This window comes from Haplochromis burtoni, unplaced genomic scaffold (assembly GCF_018398535.1).
Source record: "Haplochromis burtoni strain Fernald_Lab_line unplaced genomic scaffold, NCSU_Asbu1 Contig_115, whole genome shotgun sequence".
Lineage (NCBI taxonomy): Eukaryota > Metazoa > Chordata > Actinopteri > Cichliformes > Cichlidae > Haplochromis > Haplochromis burtoni.
In genome coordinates, this window is record NW_024582476.1 from 1,236,652 (window position 1) to 1,258,141 (window position 21,490).

At 41.5% G+C, this 21,490-nt stretch overlaps 3 protein-coding genes and 1 non-coding gene across 4 annotated transcripts in view; 3 read left to right on the top strand and 1 right to left on the bottom strand.

The window, feature by feature from the left end:
* Nucleotides 1-10,346, top strand: part of pigl (phosphatidylinositol glycan anchor biosynthesis, class L) — a 13,447-nt gene extending 3,101 nt beyond the window's left edge. Inside the window, exons 3-7 of the mRNA XM_005928478.3 lie at nt 5,818-5,908; nt 6,976-7,043; nt 7,864-7,895; nt 9,082-9,215; nt 9,735-10,346. Coding sequence (XP_005928540.1) covers nt 5,818-5,908; nt 6,976-7,043; nt 7,864-7,895; nt 9,082-9,215; nt 9,735-9,863 — 454 coding nt within the window. The 3' untranslated portion in view covers nt 9,864-10,346. The remainder of the gene's footprint in view (nt 1-5,817; nt 5,909-6,975; nt 7,044-7,863; nt 7,896-9,081; nt 9,216-9,734) is intronic.
* Nucleotides 10,347-10,431: 85 nt separating this feature from the next.
* Nucleotides 10,432-13,719, bottom strand: LOC102292686. Its single transcript, XR_006054720.1, has 5 exons — nt 13,588-13,719; nt 11,756-11,837; nt 11,558-11,650; nt 11,342-11,411; nt 10,432-10,670 (listed from the first exon to the last, which is right to left on the bottom strand). It is a non-coding gene; the product is annotated as an uncharacterized LOC102292686 (transcript).
* A 194-nt stretch (nt 13,720-13,913) lies between these two features.
* On the top strand, nt 13,914-16,459 carry ubb (ubiquitin B). The gene is given in 3 exon segments (XM_042223599.1): nt 13,914-14,052; nt 14,701-15,629; nt 15,631-16,459. Coding segments are annotated over 2 exon segments (1,602 nt in total). The 5' UTR covers nt 13,914-14,052; nt 14,701-14,708; the 3' UTR covers nt 16,312-16,459.
* Nucleotides 16,460-18,688: 2,229 nt separating this feature from the next.
* The window catches only part of LOC102307648 (beta-glucuronidase), a gene marked incomplete in the record, with an annotated part of 13,336 nt that continues 10,534 nt past the window's right edge, over nt 18,689-21,490 (top strand). The window contains 1 exon segment of the mRNA XM_042223601.1: nt 18,689-19,894. Within this exon segment, the coding sequence (XP_042079535.1) occupies nt 19,679-19,894 (216 nt within the window).

Below are 21,490 nucleotides of genomic sequence, written 5' to 3' on the forward strand. Positions count from 1 at the left end.
GACGCGACCTAAATAAAGCCCTTTATTCTTCAGTATTGTGTTCAAAACTTGACATTTATGTCAATTAAAGGTTTAGTGATGTGTACGAGGTGATCCTTTTAGTAATGCTAGTTCCACTGGAAAATCTATAAAAGTGTGTGTCTCGGGGAGGCAGGGGTTAAAGAGAACTGTGTCACTCTTTGGTGGCACAACAATTTTCTTGCGGAAAGAAAGATGCCCGTACATTCCAGTTTTGTTGCAGAAACACAGAACAGGTTATGCTACAGCTAAAAGCACAATAGAAGCAAAAGCCGTGCATCATAAGGCTTTTAGTCAGCAAATGAAAGTCGTCTGTCTCTGCCTGCTGGCGAGGTCAAGTTACACAGAAAAGGTAATGGTAAAGAGTATTGTTTTCCCCTCTCCTGTGGATCAACTGTGCAGCTTTTCTTGAAAATGTTGTGGTTTCTAAGAACATCAGGGCTGCCTACATGTGAGTGTCTCCATGTTGGCTCACCAGGAGAGCTGTATGAACTCTGCACTAACCTGGAACTCAGTTATAAGCTGGCAGACTGCCCAGGTTGTCTGCCCTGGAGAGTATTGTGTGTGTGTGTGTGTGTGTGTGTGTGTGTGTGTGCTTTTTTTTAACTCACATGCACACACTTCCCATTTTATCATCTTGTGCACACAAAATATAGCTGAACTTTGATCTTAGGGCTCTCTGCACTTCTGCTGAACTGGAGTGTGGCCCATTTTCCCTTTCTTTGTATTTTGTTGTTTGCCCAAAACACACACCTAATCAGCACTTTCAGAGCCTGAGTTCCACTCTCTGACAGTCAGCCTCTCTCGTGCTCTCTCGATCTATCCCACCCCTCCTCCTCTTGTCCATGTCTACTGAAGGCAACTGCCAAGGACTGTGGGATACATTTTGGCCACGCTCTAAGCACTGCTAATGTAGGTCATTCCAAAATGTTTTTCCCTTAGTGTGTCTGTACACAGCTAGCCAGTCTTTGGCTTTTTGCTCTTAACCCCCTCTGTTCAAGTTCAAAGCTTGAAATCTAACACACAATAGTCAAACAGTGCTCAATTACACAGGCAGTGCTGTCTTTTAGGCATAATCTCAGCAGGGATAGGGCTATGTAGCCATCAGATTTAGAGGCATTTTTCTACGATTTGAATAGGAGAATCAGTGTGCGTCTATTTGTGCACATCTTTTAGCCACATTAAGCTTATAATGTTCACGTTTGCCTAATTTTATAATCTATTTTTTATACTGAGGTGTGTTTCTAATATTCATAAATATTGGATACTCATGTGAACGCATATATGTCATTGTAAATCTCACTAAAATAAAATTGTTTGGCGATGTTTGGCGATCATTATGTGGTTTGTCAGATGGGTACAGGGAGTGATACTGATAGCTGATATTAAGCACCTGATCCCCTCCAAACAAGGACGTAAGGGGGGAAGTGAGCAGAATGATTTATTTAATTGGTTGATTATTTTGGGCAGGTTTTAATAAGCGAATTCTTTTGTACATCAGTGTGTCATAAAAGTATGCATACTTGGGTTCAGCCTCTCAGTAATTTTCAAGCCTTTTTCACAAAGTTGCTGTGTTATATTGGAGAGGATTGGGAAAGATCCAAAGGATATAAAGAAATATTACAATTCTCCTGTTTTTGGTCCCTCCAGCTGTGAAACATTGATCCCATATGCTTTAGTCATTGGGGAAAATAGCTGATGTTTAGAGCCACAGAGTTTTTGTTGGGTTTTTGTTCGATGTGGCTCCTTTTGTAATGCAACCACTAACTAACTAACTAACACTAAATAATGTGCTGACTGTACATAATAACCCCCACTGGTCACAGCAGATGGCTGCCCCTCCTCTGAGCCCGGTTCTTCCGGAGGTTTCTTCCTGTTAAAAGGGAGTTTTTCCTTCCCACTGTCGCCAAAGTGGGGCCTCCTGGTGGGCCACAACGGTACTGTAGGTGAGCTGTAGTTATATTTGGTGGTGATTTTGTGATATTACTCATTGCTCTGACCTAAATTTACTGCTCTTCTTTTGAAGTTTGTGCCCCAGTGGCAGGTGAGTAACACTTTGCATGTGCCTGGGTAGCTTTAGCAATTTTTAACCTACGGCCTCTGTTGTTTATGTATATTTGAATTACATTTTTTTAAGGAAACACATCACTCTCTCTTGTACTTTGATTAGAGTGAAGATTTAAGATTGGGTGGGCCCTGTTGGATTTTCTGCTTTTTAAGAAGGCCGTAGGATTGTGTTTTTTATATGTCAGATTTCGATGGTACTCACTCACAACTGTATCAGTGTTCTCCAAGATCACAGGAATAACATGCGCCTTCTTCTTTACATTATGATTTTCCCTTTAGTGCACACTGAATAGGACAGCTGTGTTGACAGTATCTAGGGGCCCCGGTGCATGTTGGGGCCTTTGTGATCAAGCTCAATCTGAGCACGCTCTGCTGCCTCTCCACTTGCTCCGGCATTACCTCTTTCTGCTCCCTGGAACTTGATTATAGCTGCTCGCTGCACAAATTCAGCCATTCTTCTTCTTCATGACATTATCTATCAGACTAAAGTGAAGTCTCACTCTGTCTGGCTTACCTCATTTCTTTGTGACCTCAATAATTGTGCTTCCCTGTTAACATATTTCACGTGTACTCAGAAAGCTTCTCGCAGAAGTAAACAATCAACTAATAGCGTCTGTTGTCAATTGGATTAGTGTAGTTCTCTGTAGTCATGTAAACACAGAGCTCAGCACAAGTTTCAGGAAAGGAAAGTGGTACTCGCAAGCAGAGACAGCACATCCACACACAAGCATTAAATATACATTGATCAGTGGTTAAAAATAGTCCTGGCTGATTTATAAGCTCATGGCAGGGCCAAGTAAACCGTGATGAGATGTTCCAGCCCGAGTATAGCCAGAGGTCAGTACCTCTGGCTATACTTTTACTCAAGATTCATTTGTCAGCAGCACAGATCGGCCTCTGTGTAGTCACACTGTTAGTTTTCCATTCACCGAACCTTGCAGCCAACAACAAATTTTGAATTTTGTCACATTAAATCCCTCTTTTTCTGCACAAATTACTTCCAAAACAACAGTAAGATAATAATTTCCACGGTGAATAGCACACACCTATTCCATCATGGTTCTTTTTCTGCAAATAGTTAAATATGGGTAAATATTGGCCATACCTGCAGCCGCACATGTCTGTAAATTATCATGAAACGTCACGTGTAAGCTAGTGTTGTCACCATAGTTGTAACTGCCTTATTACACTGGGATATTAGGGGCGTACAATTGGCGCGTAGTGGCATCTCAGCCATTCCCAGCAGGACATATAATCTGACTGTGTGGACAGAAGTCTGGCAGTTGCATAGACCTGTGGTCCATGTGACCAGACTAAACAAGCCCTCTCTGACACACACACACACACACACACACACACACACACACACACACACACACACACACACACACATAGAATCCCTTTAGTGGGCCAAAGTTCAACAACTGCATACAGATGCCTGCAAGCAATTAGACATCCACATGCAAAGCTGCAAAAGGGAGCTGGGGAGGTTACTTTAGGACATTTTGCACTGTTGCCATGGCAAAGCTGACACTCAGCCTACATCCTGCTTGAGAAAGGTCAGGTGTCTTTTATCTTTTGTTGTTCTTTTTTTTTTCTTCTCTCCTCCTTCCTCTCCCAGCTTTCGCACAGCTACAGTTATCGAGAATCATTCAAAATGTTTTGAGTAATAAACGATTAAATGCAGCAGTGAGAATAATGCATCATGAATATCTCGCTCTGGCTTTATTCTCTTTTAGCCCAAAGCAGGTCCATACACACTGCTCTTATTAAATGTAGGTCACTGGTATCCAAGTGCAAGAGTGGGGCATTCACTCGAAGACAGACAGTTTTAAACTATCTGTGAACCCCTAACCCTCTGTCCCTCCCTCTGATGACACAGTCAGCCCTCCAACCCAACCCCATCCTCCACCTCTTACAGCAGAGCCTGACCACTCGTTGCTCATTGTTAGCAATGAAGGGGAGGGACGCAGCTGCTGACACACTGCCGCACCTACCCCCATTCCATGCATGGTCTATATACAAGCCTGCAGCTAGTTGCCAAGGAGACAAACTATCAATCTCCAAATGTTCTGGATGGCTTTGGGTGCAAATTTTACCAGAGATGGGGCTTGGCCCAATTTAGAAGTGGTTAACTTATGGAGCTCCAGATTCAGGAATTCTTGGAATGTTTTTCAACTTTGCAAAATAGGTACATTTTTACTTTGTATCTTCACAAATACAATTAAAATGAAATAAGAAAAAATGTTACACACATTTACACAATACATGGAAATCTGAATATTGGATTTGAGAACAATGTGTATGTATTTCACCTTCTTTCATCCTGTAAACAGACTCAAAAATGTTCATACTGGAGAATATGCAGGTGGCAAATGTTTGCTGTTTTTAACTTAAGAAATGTCGGCAACTGGCTCTACATACTTGCATGCATGCAGTCTCACATATTCCACCCACATGTTATCTATACGTTTCCCTTGAAAGAAAAAACAACGTCACTCTATAAACTGCTGTTCTAAATATTTTTGTTTCTTCCCTGACTTTGTACACGCACATGCCACAAGTTTACCTTGAGCTAGAAACATTTGTCAGATATTCTGGTCCATATCGGAATGACAGCATCACACAAGTGCTGCAGATTTGTCGATTGTACATCCAGGATGCAAATCTACCCTTCCACCACATCCCGAAGGTTTGACTGGGATCTGGTGACTGTGGAGGCCATTGAGTGCAGTGAACTCATTGTCAAGGTCATGATATGAGCTTTGTGGCATGTTGAGTTATCCTGCTGGAAGCAGCCAACAGGATAACTCAGAAAGGGATGGACGTGGTCAGCAACAAACACGGGTGGCCTTTGACGTTTAAACGATGCTCATGGGATGGTGGCGCTTATTGTGCTCTTCTGCTGCTGTAGCCCATCTGCTTCAAGATTCAACACGCAGCACATTCAGAGGTGCTCTTCTGCATACTATGGTTATTATGAGTGCTTATTTTAGTTACTGTTGCCTTCCTAGCAGCTTCAAACAATCTTCTAGCCATTCTGCTCTGACATCAACAAGAAATTACACCCAGTGGACAACTGCTCACTGGATATTTTCTCTGATTATTCTTTGTAAACTGTAGAGATACTCATGCAGGACAAATAAGCCGTTTATGACCATCTGGCACCAACAACCACGCCACGTTCAAAGTAACTAAAATCACATTTCTTCCCCATTCTGATGCTCAGTTTGAACTTCTGCGGGTCATCTTGGCCGTGTCTACAAGGTTAAATACACTGAGGGATCAGTTGATGAGATATTTATGTTAATGAGCAGGTGTACCTAATGCAGTGGCAAGTGAGTGTGTTTATATTGTGTTTCTTTTTTTTCTCTGTCTCTCGAGTTTAGGACATTGAACAACCATAGAAAGCAGTGCTTCCGTTTTATAGCCTAAAGGGAGTGTGCATGTTAGTGGGCCAAGAGAGTCAGCAGGCCAAGTGTGATGTTTGTGGAAACGAGGGCCTCCAGGCGTTTCAGATATACACAATACTAAGGGCCTTCAGATCCATAACCTCTGTATTTCCCAGCGCTCCCACATGTTTGCATTCTACAACAGCCCTTTTTTTTTTTTTTAATAAAATGCTGTGTTAAATGTTCAAACTGGTTACAAAGCAGACACTGTATAACTCTGTTTTAATACTAACTGGATACATAACCGCAGTCCCTTTCTTCCTTTTTTTTTGCCCTACAGAAAACTCCCAGATGATCCCAAAGCAGAATGGAGCGTCTCATTGGTCTCCTCTGAAATCCTGAAGCACATAAGAGCTCACTCCATCAACATGGTACGCCCCACTCTGTGTTTGGTTCGTGCCTTTCAAAGAAGTGGCTTTTGTGTCATTTCCTGTTCGGTGTCACCGCACAATTTCCCCGCCATTATATGTTAGAAATACATGTACTGTATTGTTTTCTTTGTACAATGTGTTTTGGCACCGCAGCTTCCTTGTTGATTATCCCAGTTTCACGGTGGTCTGCATAATAACCTTGTCAGCTGCCTTCCTTTTCAGTCCTGACTAGACTGCATTTTGAGGCTCCTTGAAGCCAGGGGGAAATGGCCTGTGCTCTGTGTGTATGCAGAGATTCTTATCATACTCAATGCAGTTCCGCACTATTAGTTAATGGGAATGATGTAAATTGAGAATTGGACAATTTCTTTCTCAGCAACAACAAAAATAGTCACAGAAAGCACAGCAGCAGTAATGGCGTGGGGTGGGGGTCTTCATTGTAGAAAATGGAGAAGCACGACTGAGTTATTCTGCTTTAGCTGCTGATCTTTTTTGGCTATCAAAGATGACAAACAAACAGGCAGTCTCCTCCCATCCTGTCACGCGTCACAGCCAAAAGCACCTTTAGTGAAAAAGTAACTTAAAGAGTCCTTTCAGTTGCAAAGAAAACATTTTCTCTAATGAATATAAGCAGGGGAAAGCACAGAGGGAACAGACTTCCATTTCCTTTTTTTCCAACTGAATAATGTTGTTTCTTTGGTTGAAGTGTTTTTGCAGTTAGATGCAAAGATCATGCGTTATTTATAACATATTGGTTTGGCTGCTTAAACTTGTGCTTGATTGCAAAGTCATGGTAGAATATCGCCTGAGCAGAGCAAACACTTCAAGTCTTTTAGTTGAGAGTTTTGTTCTCTTCCCTTTGACCTGATTTTTTTTTTCACCTGTTTCCTCTGGTGCGCAAGCATGCATGCACAAAAAAGGCTTTTAAATATCAGTTGTCGGCTGCCAAAAAGCCTCCACAGTCACACACATAAACCTAAGAAAATCTTTCTTGCTGCCTTTGCCTCGGCTTCTAGATACCCAGACTCGGCTTTTCACCCACACAGTGACATATTTTGTTGTTTCAGGTGCTGACCTTCGATGGAAGCGGCGTGAGCGGCCATGCCAATCACATAGCTATCTATAACGCCGTCAGGTACAGGAAAGACTTTAAAGATTTTTGCCATCAGGAAAACCTTTTTATTTTATTTCTTCAGTTCCTTAACTTTAAGATGCCATTTTGAGGGAATCTCTGTGACTTAAACACAGAAAGCAATTCACCCTGCTATCATTAAACACAATCCAGGAAAATGCTGAACATTTGGACCCACATCAACATCCATCGTTCCAAATGTTTCCCCACAAGTACACACACACACCATGTTTTTCAGAATTGGTCTGTTACATAGCTGAGAGGTCATCCAAACAGAGTCCTCAGAGGCACTCGGCTCTGCTCCCAGCGAGCAACAGTAAATCCTGTCCCTGAAGTGGTGAGGTGGGAGGGCAGCTTTGGTTTGGAGAGGCCGACCAAGCAAGAAGTTGCATCAGACTGTTGGTTTGAAACCAAAAAAAAGAAAAGAAAAAGTGTTTTGCACACTGAAGAGAACATCGTAGTCCCTGTACCACACTTACCTGTCTGTGCAGTGAGCCGTGCTCTTTTCTCTCATAAGGCTCTCTGTTCATTTGTGGGCCTTAATGAGATTTGTGCTCTCCAGATCGAACCTGGAAATTCCCATTTGACTGGAACACAAAAGGGGGAGAGGCTGAGTGCGAGTTTCACAGCCTCTAAATCTTGACAGTGTGCTGTCATTTTCTGTCAGCGTGTTAATAACCATTGCATAAAAAAATGCAAGTGCAGGAAAACTTCCAAAAACCTCCCAGCATTTGATATATCCTTCGACACACACACACGCAGAGTGGCCACTTCCATGACATTTTCTGTGTGCAGCACTGATGTTCACTATTTTGTCTTACAGGCATCTCGCTTCCACTGGAGAAGTACCCAATGGTAGGTTTGACACTGGGAGAACTTTTAAGAGGTTTCTAAGCTCAGGAGCGTTAGATTCACTGATCACTCTCAGAACAGTCGTCTGTAAAAGTAATTCTTGGGGTACTTTATCCTGCTTACAGTACAGTATGCTTGTTGTGAATATGTTCATCACCATGAAAGCTTTTAGGTAGCACTTTATATTAAAATGCAAAGTTCTTTCACAGGAGAAACGCCACCTCTCCAGCTGCGTTTTTGCAGAGAACCATGCAAAGTACACTGGCTGGTTTGTTAATGTACAGCGCCCTCTACTGTTCATAAAAGCCCCATGAGCATTGTATCTCCACTAAAGGCGCTGGTCTGTTGGTGGCAGCAGGAAGAATGAATTGGACCTAAACTCTAAATGTGATAAGAATGTACCATCAAACTTCTGAAGACTTGTTGACCGCAGATATTAGAATGTCTTTTGTGTTTCTTTAAGAGGAATCTTTTTTTTTCTTTTTTTTTTAAGGAATTTCCAAAATGACTAAATTTTCACTTTGTTTTTCTAAGTTCTCGTGGTGATAAATTCTGGGAATTCTTTCTAACAGAATGTAGAAGGAAAAGTAGGTCAGTGAGGTGGGGGGCCATGCTACACAACCTTATTTGCTTATCTGATAAACATTACAGCCCACAGGCCATATCAAAGCATACATATTTGAGGAGAGAGGTGATAAGAAACAGACATTCAGGTAATCATGAACCCACACCATAAACACAAACACACTTGTTTCTGTGGTAGAAGCTCGTCAATCCGCTTTGCCCACATGAGCTCAGTGGATGATCTTGACCAGCAGCATGCCATTAACTGTGGTTCTTTGTTAGTAGGAATTTACACCTCAGCTGTTAGACTGGTCTTACAGTAAAGGGGAAGTAGATGAGAATTCAGAGTGACATTAATCCTCGTCACTCAGCAGTAAAACAAAGCTCCCTGCTCTTTTCCTAAACCTCTAAGGTTCACGTGTTTCTGCCACAAGACAATAACTGAAAGAAGTACTGACAGTTTGTGTTTTTGTGTAGCATAGCAGTACCAGGCATTCTCACTTCAAATAAACTGTATCACAAACGATGACGTTGTGCTGGCGTGGCGCCTGGACGATGGCCTCGTTAATTGTATGCTTCTGAAATAAGCATTTAAAAACATTAACAGCTCTGTCTTTTCTCCCAGACTGCACTTTGCTCTCCCTGGTGACCGTTGGCCTTCTCAGGAAGTACATCTCCTTCCTGGATGTTCCCCTCAGCTGGTTTCTGCCCTCGTGTGTCTGCTGTATTATAGGCTCAAAGCCCTACAAGCAAGCCAAAGTAAGCCTCCAACTAGAGACTGTGTGTTGGCAGGACTTTATGTTCTCTACTCTGAGAAGTGCACACTCTAATAAGATCATGTACAGTCTACACTAACACTCAAACTGTCCCTGTTTTTGAAGGAAAAGTACATTTGTCAATTATCTGTTATCATTTCCAACAGTTTCATTTTATCTAACATGAAACTGTTGGAAATGTTTTCATGTTATATTAGATAACATGACACTGCTGTTAATGTGACTGAGGGGAGAATGGACCGGGAGATCGACAGGCAGATTGGGCGTGTCTGCTGTGATCCACGCACTGTAGTCATCTGTAGTGGTGACAAGAGAGCAAACCTGTTGATTTATCGATTGATCTACAACCGCGAGCTCTCAGTATTGACCAAAAGAATGAGATCGCAGATACGAGCTGCAGAGATGAACATCCTCTAAAGGGTGGCTGGACTCTTTCTCAGAGGTAGAGCGAGAAGTGCGAGTTGTATTATCTCCCTTAAAAACAACTTTGTGTCTTTTTCAGGCTGCCATGCTGTGCCATCGCACTCAGCTGCTGTGGTTTCGTTACCTCTACATCACGTTCTCACGCTACATGTTCATAAACACATTCCAAACCATTGCTCAGGGACCAAAGAACCTGAAGATCTATTAAAAGCTCTGATGCACTGATTGCCACATTTCTTACACTACAGGGAATTTAGAAGCTGTTTACAAATGTCTTTGATACTCTGTTAACAGCAGTAGGTGATATGCATTTTTCTTAAACACTGTTATTTTCTAGATAATATTTAATAATAGAAGAAACTTCTCATCCTTTTTTGTTACAGAAAAACTTTTATTGACTCAGTCACAACACTGTATTAAAATATAGAGTATTAAGCTTTTCCAAGGGGTTATGACTTTTTTTTTATTACTTTAAAGACCAATGAAAGTACTGTTGAATGTTTCTGATGTCATGCTGATTGAAAAATAAAGTTTCTTATATGACAGTAGGTTGGTTTTCCTCTGGTTTTGACATGTCTCTGATAGTTTCGTGAACTTGCATACTTTCTTCCCACTTCTCCCCACAAAAGTTCTCCACTGTGACACTGTGCACAGTACCTGGATCGAGACAATGTGGAGCAATGCCTAATTGAGATGAAGACATGAATAACAGAAGGTTGTCATTTGATTTGCATTCAAATCCCACTGTGAACATACAGTGTCTGTTTGCTACAAATAGCATAAAAACATGACATTAAAGAGACAACTGGGTTGGTTGGTGTGGAGTAAACATTAGCGGGGTGTTGAATTCTGTTTACAACACATGAGACCAAGTGTGTCGGTGAGTTGTCAGGGTCATACCATATCCGTCTGGGTTGGAGCGTGGTGTGTAGAAACTTTGAACTCCACAGGTTTTACAGAAGGTGTGTTTTGCAACATGAGTGTTAAATGTGTACGTGGTCAGATTTTCCAAACCCTAAGAATGGAAAAAAATAAAACAAAGTATGCTAAAATTCAATGTAAATTTTAAATATCCAGGATTGTAGAAGTCTTGGGTCAACCCTAATTTTGCTAGGTGCAGTAATTAATTTTAATATATGTGCAAACATACATCGAAATACAGTATATAAGGCAAAAGTAGATTTGAATGAAAGTCAGTATTTGGTGTAGCCACCTTTATTCTTCCACACAGCCTGAATTCTTCCAGACGAACTGTCCTGTAATTTATTTAAATAGTCTTCAGGAAAAATTGTCTGGGATTGTTTTTTAGGAACATGACTTTCAGATACTGCTCATCTGCTGGAGACAGGCCTGCCAGTCATTCTTTTGTCCTCCACCTTACAGTTTCCTCAGTTTTTTTTTAAGGCCAAGATATTCCATGTTTTTAGCTAACAGCTTGAGTCAGGTGCTATTTTATGCTTGAATGATTCATAGATTCATAAGCCATAAGTGGCTTCATGAATAATTAATTCCGGCTTTTTGACAACCTTCAGAAAGCCTGAAGAATTAATGGTTAAGACCACTTTGAAAAATTATAGAAGAGTCAGGCTCCTTTGGAAGCGATACATAAAAAATAAGGGTGCCTCTAGACTTTTGCACAGTACTGTATATTGAATAAAACAATGCGTTTCAAGCAAAGTTCCTTACCTGTAAGAGCGTGAAGCGATTTTTTGGCACAATGAAATGATGATTTTGCTTCTTTGTGCAAATGCTGCAACTGGAGAGAACATATCAGTTCATATGGATTAAAGTGTACGTTGTTGTTTGAAATGCCTTCAACATGGCATGAATAAGATATTTGAACGTTTAGGCTATGTTCCAGAATTACTACCTAGTTTCTATCACTGAATTAATTGTTCATACTTGCAATGAAAAACATGGAGGTCTGGGGAATTCCAGACTTCAAATCGCACAGCCCCACAGTGGCAGCCACCTGTATGTTTCACCAGGTCCATGCTGTAATTGAATCAGTATAAATACATTTACAGTGAGATTTGGTAAGGATTCACCTTTTTAAGCCACGTGAAGGAAAATGCTAGAATGTCTCTATCCAAGTCTTACGTAAAGTTCCGGTTGAAAGGGTGTCACATGTTAGTTGTGAAACTTGCTGACGTGGAGCTCCCAATCAAATGTTCCAGTCATCCTGCCATGGAAAACAATGAACCTGATTAAAGTGCAGCTCTGATAAGAACCACATTTGAATTGATAAAGAACCTTTTACCTACAGAAGCTAAGCTTTTGATTCAAACACAGCAACTCATGTGCTCATTTTATATTTAAAATAAAAGTCAGATTTCTTGTTTTTCCAAGGTGTGAACATGTTGATTCCATGTTAACCAGACCTACTTCCTGCTTGCAATCTTTTCCTGGAACACTTTGAGATAGTCCACATAACAAAGGGCAGGGCGAGGTACAGCAGGCTTGCACAAACACATTCCTCAGAGGCAGAACTAGATCAGCCAGATGCCCTGCTCTGTGTTGGAAAGCAAAGGCGTGGTGCATCATGAGTTGGGTTTCATATGACACAGTGCCAGAGGGGTGGGCTAACAGAATGCTGTGACCCAAATACATATTTTATTTGAATCAGGGCTCTCAGAGCTGCATTATAGCCAAACTCCCAAAAATAGAAACCCACAAGGCCCCATGAGCCCAAGCTGATTTAGTTTACAGTGCTACCTTAAATAGTGGTGGGTGCTAAAAGTGGGCACTGATCAGTAATTACAGTCCTGGAAATAAACTTTGGAAACCAGGAAATACAAAAAATTAGATGCTCTAAACAGATAGATCACTTAATGACCTGCAGTCATTCCCTACAATGTTCAATCTGACTTTACCTTGTTGGAATGTTCTAGTTTCAACTGCGTGTTGACAACATGCCGAAACTAGATGAACTCGTGTTTTCTTGATATTGCTCATGGAAATAAAATGAAGAGATGTCATATTACCTGAGGGATTACAAAGTAGGTGTAAGCATTACACTAAAGCTGTTAGAACTGTTCAGCCCAAGCCACAAAGATAACAATATGTCTGTGAGGCCTGAATAAGTTTATTATACTCTATGAGGAAACTAATTGTTTATCATTGTGTTCAGCAATGTAGATAATGTAGTTGAATTTCTACCCCCCATACAGGTTTATCTCTCCAGTGGAGATTTGACAATGACCTGTCTGTGCATGTGCATCATGAGACTAAAGAGAAACATACTAGTCATGCTTTTACTTTATAGTAACTTTTATGTGCATATTTTCACTGATAACAACAAGATTCAAATAAACCAAGCTAGCATTTGAATAAGCTACTTAGTTTTAAGTTACACAGTAACAGATCCCTATAAGTTGGCAACACAGCAAATAAGCACATCAGGTCTGCTAAACCTTGCTTATCATCAACGTTAGGTGTGCATATACTGTGCATCTATGCATACACGTTGTGCCCATAATCAGTATTTTGTACTGATGTCCTGACTATTCATCATTAACGCATTCTTTTTTTTAGATGCGCAGTGTAATAAGGATGTCTTGCTAAAAAAAAATAAATGAGGTCGGCCATAGAGGCGAACTTCCGCCTTAAAATATCCCGCTGTCGCGTCAGCTGCTATTACATTTACTAAGCGCGTTGCCATCTGTTAAAGGTTGAAATATCTGATAGAGACGAACACACTTCCTGAGTGTACATGTCAGTCTTCGGTATGTTAGTCATACGAATAGTCATTCTGACATGGCGAACTCTTATTTTTCAATCTATATCCATGACGCGACGCTTGAATGTGACACGTAGCCTAAAATATATATAATGTTTTGTCGATTTAGGTCACGTTTAAGCTCCTTTTTTAACCTTATTGTCATAACCAGTCATTGGACATAACCATAACTTTATCATGAAATGTTACTTACTGTAACACAGCAACCAATCGCTGATCAAACAAACAACTGTGTCATCCAATCAGAAGCTCGGGGAAGATTCCCGTTGCTGTGCTGGTTCGAGCAAATTCCAGAGTCGTAGTGCATAGAGCCAGAGTCGTAGTGCATAGATGATATCATTCCGCGGTGGAGGATTTATGAGTGCATTCTTGCAAACGTAATAGCTTCGACTTTGAAATAATTACGTTTATGAGTAAATTAATTTTAAAAAAAATATTATTGTAGAACTAAGTTATAAATATTGGACTTATAAATATTGAAGCAGTGACTTTTGGGAGGGTAGGAACTACTTATTAACGCGGATGGAGATTTCTGGATGACGTGTGCACCTCCATACTATATAACACACTGCTAGACATTGCTCCCGCAGACCTACGTGAAAGAAAAGAGAAAGACAATTTCGTGCCTCAGAGCAGTTTTTCGCCTCACTTACCAGTCGTAAGTATTTTCCTATTTCTATGTCTTTTGATATTCCAGAAACGTTTGTTTTTTAATAAATATGTTGCATTAGTATCATTGTGTTGAACGATATTTGGGTTGCGCTAACGAGAGGTAACAAAGGTCTCCAAAATACAGTAGTCCGTCCGAATTATATTTTTCTCTTATATAAAGTTGATACGTATGTCGTCGTCGTTCCATTGTCGATTTTCTTTCTTTTTACTACCCTTTTGTTACGCAGCAGCGTTTTGGTAACGTTCGCTTACAGCAGTGACTCAACATTTCCAGTAACCTCCATTACCGGCTGCTGAACAAAAGGAAGGTCACTGAGATCTCAAAATGGCGCTTGGGCTGAAATGTCTCCTGCCGTTCTCATTCTTAGGCGCTTCATAGTAATATTATTTAATACTTTTTTTCTTTCTTTTTTTTTAAAGAACCTTTTCTTTCAAATCCATATTTGAGCTTAAACTTAAAGTAATGTAATTTCTAATGCATTTATATTTTTTTGGGGGGGAGGGGGTAAAGAGCTTTTTAATCAATAATTCATCTTTATCTATTTATCCTGATTTTGTGTGTGTGTGTTGGAGTAATGTGGAATGTTTTAAATTGCTTTTAATTCTTAATTAATATCCATCAAATTTTATACAGGCGCAAACATGCAGATCTTTGTGAAAACGCTCACTGGCAAGACCATCACCCTTGAGGTTGAGCCCAGCGACACCATCGAGAACGTGAAGGCCAAAATCCAGGACAAGGAAGGCATTCCCCCTGACCAGCAGAGGCTGATCTTTGCTGGCAAGCAGCTGGAAGATGGCCGCACCCTCTCTGACTACAACATCCAGAAGGAGTCCACCCTCCACCTTGTCCTGCGTCTCAGGGGTGGCATGCAGATCTTCGTGAAGACCCTCACTGGCAAGACCATCACCCTGGAGGTTGAGCCCAGTGACACCATTGAGAACGTCAAGGCCAAAATCCAGGATAAGGAGGGCATTCCCCCCGACCAGCAGAGGCTGATCTTTGCCGGCAAGCAGCTGGAAGATGGCCGCACCCTCTCTGACTACAACATCCAGAAGGAGTCCACCCTCCACCTTGTCCTGCGTCTCAGGGGTGGCATGCAGATCTTCGTGAAGACCCTCACTGGCAAGACCATCACCCTGGAGGTTGAGCCCAGTGACACCATTGAGAACGTCAAGGCCAAAATCCAGGATAAGGAGGGCATTCCCCCCGACCAGCAGAGGCTGATCTTTGCCGGCAAGCAGCTGGAAGATGGCCGCACCCTCTCTGACTACAACATCCAGAAGGAGTCCACCCTCCACCTTGTCCTGCGTCTCAGGGGTGGCATGCAGATCTTCGTGAAGACCCTCACTGGCAAGACCATCACCCTGGAGGTTGAGCCCAGTGACACCATTGAGAACGTCAAGGCCAAAATCCAGGATAAGGAGGGCATTCCCCCCGACCAGCAGAGGCTGATCTTTGCCGGCAAGCAGCTGGAAGATGGCCGCACCCTCTCTGACTACAACATCCAGAAGGAGTCCACCCTCCACCTTGTCCTGCGTCTCAGGGGTGGCATGCAGATCTTTCGTGAAGACGCTCACTGGCAAGACCATCACCCTTGAGGTTGAGCCCAGCGACACCATGAGAACGTGCAAGGCCAAAATCCAGGATAAGGAAGGGCATTCCCCCGACCAGCAGAGGCTGATCTTTGCCGGCAAGCAGCTGGAAGATGGCCGCACCCTCTCTGACTACAACATCCAGAAGGAGTCCACCCTCCACCTTGTCCTGCGTCTCAGGGGTGGCATGCAGATCTTCGTGAAGACCCTCACTGGCAAGACCATCACCCTGGAGGTTGAGCCCAGTGACACCATTGAGAACGTCAAGGCCAAAATCCAGGATAAGGAGGGCATTCCCCCCGACCAGCAGAGGCTGATCTTTGCCGGCAAGCAGCTGGAAGATGGCCGCACCCTCTCTGACTACAACATCCAGAAGGAGTCCACCCTCCACCTTGTCCTGCGTCTCAGGGGTGGCATGCAGATCTTCGTGAAGACCCTCACTGGCAAGACCATCACCCTGGAGGTTGAGCCCAGTGACACCATTGAGAACGTCAAGGCCAAAATCCAGGATAAGGAGGGCATTCCCCCCGACCAGCAGAGGCTGATCTTTGCTGGCAAGCAGCTGGAAGATGGCCGCACCCTCTCTGACTACAACATCCAGAAGGAGTCCACCCTCCACCTTGTTCTGCGTCTCAGGGGTGGGCAGTAAAGAAATGATTCAATACAATTCCATTAATGTTGCTTCCTTAAAATAAACAGCTGATGGTATGAATACCTTGTTACGAAATTGTTACCCACTGCTAAGGTTTTAACCTTTTGTGACCAAATGTTGCATATCAATAAAGGATTGAACGCCACTTAAGTGTTGCTGCTTTTTGTATATGACAGACGGCAAGAGGGTGTGAGACACTTGATTTATTTTATTTTTTTGGGGGGGGGGGGGAATATGTTTATGCTGGAAAAAGAACAGGCCTGCAAACTTTAAACTTTACTCCTGAATAAAACACAACTATACTATGTCTGCCTTGAACTGTGATTCATGTAAAGCTGTTGCATAGATTATAATCAAAGCATACTTTTTTCTTTCTTTTTTTTTTTTTAAAGAACAAATACTTGTATAAACTGTCAGCCAAAGGACTTCTGGTTCCATGCATGTTTAGATGTAAACAGATATGATGTATGAATGTGAAACATCATATCTGTTTACATCTAAACACATTTTCACATTCATGTATGAATGTGAAAATACATTAGGAATAAATGCATTGGAACTCTGAAAGTAGTTAAATATTGCCTTGAATTAACATCATGGTATGCTGTGTACTACTAGCTACAACAAAGTTTCATGATAAGGGTCCTGAATTAAAGGACATTACTATAACAAGACCAGCTTTGCCTGCGCTTCAGTGCTAAGTCATTGCAAAAACGGTAGTATGGTTAGGTTCACCTTCTGGAGAATGCTGAAGGTTATCAGGGTTTTTTATTTGCAAAGATGCTGTGCCATCTATTGACATCAAGCAGGTTACTCAGAGGAAAGATGGTAGACATAATACTGGGAAATGACATCAAGGGTTTATTCCTGGCATGTGCACACTACTGTATCATAGAAGAAAGGTTAGATGGAAACTGATCTCAAAGTAAACAATAAGCATATTAAAATAAGCTAAAGTTTGCCACGTCTTATTTCAATTGGGACATATACCTGTGTGCTTATGTTCACCATCATTTAAAACAGTAAATGTGGTTGGACTGGCTCACAAAACATCTGTTAGGGTATTAACATTTAAATATAAGAAGCCTCTCCATGTAACACATACCTATTGAGAAATGCTTAATGAGTGGTAGATCAATGATTTTTTTTTCCATACAGTTGTTGGTCTGAGGGATCCTCCCTAATAGGATATTATCATCAGATGATTTATTTCCTGTTTTCCACCATAAACTGGAATATTATGCAATGAGGCTCTGTTGCTTATCTAGGAAATTATTCTTAATTTTCTTCCTTATTACTATCTCTTCTGAGTCAGCCATGATGTCCTCCTCTGTACTCTTTTGCATAGCCAGCTGAATAATCTCATATGAGTATTAATATTTTAACTAACCTAGCTGTGGACTTAAACAGCTATTATTCTTGAACTACCTTTCTGATGATCTTTCTAAAACTTTCTGGAATCACACACCTGTATTACTAAAGCTTTAGTTATCATAGCTGAAGCTACCCATGACTATATAAGTAATTAAACCCATCTCCAACTGCAGGATTAAAGGGGTACACACATGAACAAATGAATAAGTCAATGATTAAGAATCAATAATATGATAGTTCCCATCCACTCTGCCCTTTATAACTGGGAGACGGAAAGGGCAAGAAAGTGATGAAGTGGCAGACATTTAACTAAAGGGTTAAAGTGTAGTCAAAGTCAACACAAACAGTGTTTATGTGGGAACGTCAATCCAGAAAAGCAATTAGGAGGATGGACAGAGACACAAGTGCAGAAGAATGAGGTTTCATGCTTGCTTTGTGTTCTTTCCAATGACTCACTTCAAAATGTCAGCTGAGGTTCTAAAGAGAATATATGCATTGATATGAACTGTGACATTTAACAGGATCCACTGCACTCCAAACATGGTTTTAAATTACAGCTGTAACACCGAAGTCTATTTCTCCCCTCTTTGAACGGAGGTACCTGCCCCTTGTTGAATCTGCACAATAAAGGAAGGACGTGTATGAGCTTTGGCCTTAGATTTGATAACTAACCCAAGGCTATAAAATTATTGAAATCTGTGATTATTAGGTCTAAATAGTTTTTAGACACTACAATAGTTGTGCTTGGGTCGTTTTTATAATATAAATATAGTATAATTGTAAATTTGGATAGAGTTGAACAGAGGTTTAGGTAGGTGAAAAAGGTTTAATATGTTTGTAAGCAACAGGTCACTGTATGCATGGCATTATGATTGGAAACTGAGTCACAGTCAAAATTTGATTCTAGACAGTGTCATGGACCCTCAGTGCTCCTGGCCGACTCACCTCTCTCTCTCTCCGTGTGTGTGTGAGAGAGAGAGAGAGACTCACCTCTCTCGCTCTCTCTCTCCGTGCGTGTGTGTGTGTGTGTATGTGTGCGTGCGTACTAACTACACCCTGTGTTTCAGAGGCGGTTCTTCCTCCATCTCCTGCCTACCAACATTGTGCACCTGGGCTGATTATCTCACCTGTGGGTTATTTGATTATGAGCTGTCTCCTACTTAAGCTTGATGAAGCAGTTCACTCAAGGCTGGATTTTTAACTAAGAACTGTTAGTGGACTTGGCCCTCCTGTGGTTAAACATTTATGTCCTTTGACTCCTGCTCCCTTCTGCCCAGGATATTTGGGTGTTAGTAATCCTCCCAGAGTGATCTTGTGGCAAGGAGGAGTGAGGGCTTGATTAAAATGGTGTCTTCTTGAGACTGTAACTGGGAAGTTGTGGATTACACTGGATCTATCGGTTGTCTCCAGTTGTTGAACCTTTAAGTGTAAACAAAAGCAGTGAACTTTGAATCTGCATTTCGAATTCATGTGAAAACAGATATGACTTAGATATGACAAACAGACATAGTGTGCTAAGTTAGTTTCTTTGGTGACATCCTGGATGTTTCCTGCCTACTTTAATGTCACATTAGAAGAACTAAAACATTTAATTCTGAATATAGCAGCTGATTTTTTTCAAATTTTCCTTTTTTTAAGGAAGATGAAAAGTGAGGAAACTGTGTCTGTCGGCCAAAAAACAAAGCAAAACAAAAAAAAACCCCAACGCTGGCAGGGAAACTGTCGGCAGGGTAAACCTACTATTTTTTATAAAAGGTTAATGCTTAGCGTTGAAATGCGAAACTTCGTCTGTCTCCAGCCTGAAAGAGTTAAAGATTAGCTTGAGGGGAGAAAATGACAGGACTGAAAAAAAGGGAAGAGCGTTGGAGGGCTTTAAGCAGAAAAGCGGTGGGGATGTTACGTAATGCCGTTGTCACGTGACCTCTAAAGCGGAACAACAAAGAAAACTTCGGGGTTCGTCTCCGAGAGGGCAGTAGAAGAGGGCTTCAGGATGTCTGTACCTGGAAGTTTCGCGGTGCTCCGTGTCTTGTGGTTGCTATCAGTGTTTGGCACGGTGCTCCCGCTGGACGGCGGCATGCTCTTTCCCCGGGAGTCCACCTCCAGGGAGGTGAAGGAGCTGAACGGGCTGTGGGATTTCAGGCCTGACGGGTCCCCCAACAGGAACGAGGGCTTCGAGAAGGCTTGGCACAAACGTCGGCTGGCAGAGGTGAGCGGCAGCGGAGGTGATAGCAGGGCAGATGAAATAAATCAGCCCACTTTGTTTTACTATTGACAGGGTTGTTGTAACCCTGTCAATAGTAAAACAAAGTGCACATACAGTAATGTGCACATTTTACTCTCTGTAAACAAGAACCTTTAAACATCCTGCAATTTTGTAGTTATACCAAAAAAAATAATCGTAAATAAAAGCTACTTGGAATGCCATAAAACGTGTTAACACAAATACAAGAAACCCTCATAAACTTTTTGGGTTGACTCACTCCTACGTTTAGCTAGGAACTGGGTGTTCAAAACTAAGTTTCAAAGCCCGGGTGGAAAGTCTCATGACCACTGCGAACTGAAGCTTTCGTGCATTCTCAGTTTGGATAGGTGGCTTTTCTGCTGCTGGAACAAGCCTGGGAAACTCCCAGAAAGCCTAAAAGTCGTTATCGGCAGCAACCACAGCAGAGTTCCCTAATGCTTGCTCTAAGAACACGATCCACTGGATGTGTTGCTTATCCACAGCTTTACATTAGCAAAAATAGATTTTTATACCTGTTATACCTATCACATCAAGTTTGAGGAGGTAACTTATAGAAAACTAAAAAAGAAAGAAAGAAAACGCTTTAGAAATAACAAATTTAGACATTGTTACTTGATTTTCATTTTGCATAACCATAATTGGAAGCATTCAATTAACTTTACTTAAGCTACCTTCAAAGTAGGTGACATCTAAGTCCACAAAAATATGAGGTTATAACAAAAACAGTTTTTTGTTATAAAATATGCAATGCATATTATCATTATGCATTGCATCGAATTATTAAGCAACTGAAACCACCTCACATATGTTAACGCAACAGGAGGGGAAATGATATTTGCTGAAACATGCTGCTCATTAGTCACAGCCTGCTGTTTTTAACAGTGTCAAAGTTTTTCTTGCTATGCTGCATGATGATTTTTCAAAACCAAAACATTATAATTGATAGTCTGGCATACTAAGTAAAATTAGAGTTGTGCAAGGCCTTTATGTGTCATGGTTTCACAGAATACCATTATCAATTCATGGCAACAGCAAAAAAAAAAGTGTCCAGTCACTTTGGAGATGGTTATCAGACTGTTTCAAAACAGTTACACAATTCTCACATGCTTTAAATGTTTCCGTGTTTCACAAAGCCTTGCTTTAAACCAAGCACAAATGGATACATTCCTGTCAGATTGTCTTGTTTTGAGGTGTTTAGAGGCATTTATTGCAGAAAATATTCACAATTTCACAAGGAAAAATAAACAGGATGAGAACTTTGTGGGGATAGGTTCATTGAAAAATCTAAATTGCCCATAGGTGTGAATGCGGGAGTGAATGTGAGTGCGAATGGCTGTCTGTCCCTGTGTGTTAGCCCTGCGACAGACTGATGACCTGTCCAGGGTGTACCCCGCCTCTTGCCCTATGACAGCTGGGATAGGCTCCAGCACCCCTGCGACCCTAAAAAAGGATAGGTGGAAGCGAATGGATGGATGGATGGATATTTGGCAAATGCACACAAAGGGGGCTAACCATGAATTCAGAGAATCAAAATGAAGTCAAATACATAAACATGTGTAT